This window comes from Cicer arietinum, chromosome 7, assembly GCF_000331145.2.
Source record: "Cicer arietinum cultivar CDC Frontier isolate Library 1 chromosome 7, Cicar.CDCFrontier_v2.0, whole genome shotgun sequence".
Taxonomy (NCBI): Eukaryota; Viridiplantae; Streptophyta; class Magnoliopsida; order Fabales; family Fabaceae; genus Cicer; species Cicer arietinum.
Window position 1 is genome coordinate 30,979,211 of NC_021166.2, and position 1,249 is coordinate 30,980,459.

Consider the following 1,249-nt stretch of genomic DNA (forward strand, 5'->3'; position numbering starts at 1 on the left):
CCCCCCCGCCCACTTAATTGCACTATTTCCTCTTTCAGGTACTTGGTACCGTAATAGCCGGAGCTGTGCATTTAATAACAGCGTGGTGGCTACTAGACACAGTTCAAGATATATGCCATAGAGAGTTACTTCCAGCAGGAAGCCCGTGGACTTGCCCAGGTGATCATGTATTCTATGATGCATCTGTGATATGGGGTTTGATAGGACCACGCAGAATATTTGGAAATCTTGGACACTACTCAGCCATCAACTGGTTTTTCTTGGTTGGGGCTATTGCTCCTTTCATTGTTTGGCTAGCACACAAAGCCTTCCCTAATAAACAATGGATTAGGCTTATTACTATGCCTGTGCTATTAGGAGCATTATCTGAAATGCCACCAGCTACACCAGTTAACTACACTAGTTGGGTTCTTGTTGGATTTGCCTCTGGATTTATTGCTTACCGTTACTATCGTGGCTGGTGGACCCGTCACAACTATTTGTTATCTGGAGCACTTGATTCTGGATTAGCCTTCATGGGGGTTTTGATTTACTTGTGTTTGGAGATGCAGCATATTAGTCTAAATTGGTGGGGTAGTGACCCAGATAGATGCCCTTTAGCTTCATGTTCAACCGCTCCGGGTGTCATTTCTAAAGGTTGTCCTGTTTATTGAGTTTGCATGTGTGTATGTAGGTACATGTAAGAAATTTGTTTCTTATTGAGAACACGTGCAACGTATGGGAAAAAATGTGGTTGTAGAAATAGCTCAGATGTACATCAATTTTTAAAGGTCTTCATTGATCTTCATTCTTCATTGTTTACGGGATTTGTATAAATCTTTGTAAATATTTGATTCAGTAATGAAAGTTGTTGTAAAGTTTCCATTCACTTAGTGAATAAGATAATACATACTAGTACTCCTCCAAAATGTCTTAAAATGATATTGATATATGCCGCTGTCTCTGGAGTTCTCTTGTTCTTAGAAGTCAACGTTAGCTGAGCATTTTGACCTTTAATTTCATTAAGTTATTTAATTGTATTAAATTAGTGCTTTAAGTTTTTATTGTAATAGGTTAGTCTTTTTAAGTCATAAAATGTGTATATTACTAATTTTTATCAGTTTTCCGTCTAACTTATATTCTTCAAACTCATTTATTGTAAACTGAAGTTTATGTCAATCTTGGTAAAAAAAAAAATCTGAAACCAATTCTTTAAGTTGTAAATCGGAGATGCAATTTGGTTCATCAACAATTTCTCTAACTTTTGTAT

At 36.7% G+C, this 1,249-nt stretch overlaps 1 protein-coding gene across 1 annotated transcript in view; it reads left to right on the forward strand.

Annotated features, from left to right (window-relative positions):
• LOC101500395 (oligopeptide transporter 7-like) overlaps nt 1–868 on the forward strand; it is a 6,284-nt gene extending 5,416 nt beyond the window's left edge. Inside the window, exon 5 of the mRNA XM_004511192.4 lies at nt 39–868. Coding sequence (XP_004511249.1) covers nt 39–653 — 615 coding nt within the window. The 3' untranslated portion in view covers nt 654–868. The remainder of the gene's footprint in view (nt 1–38) is intronic.
• Nucleotides 869–1,249: the final 381 nt, after the last annotated feature.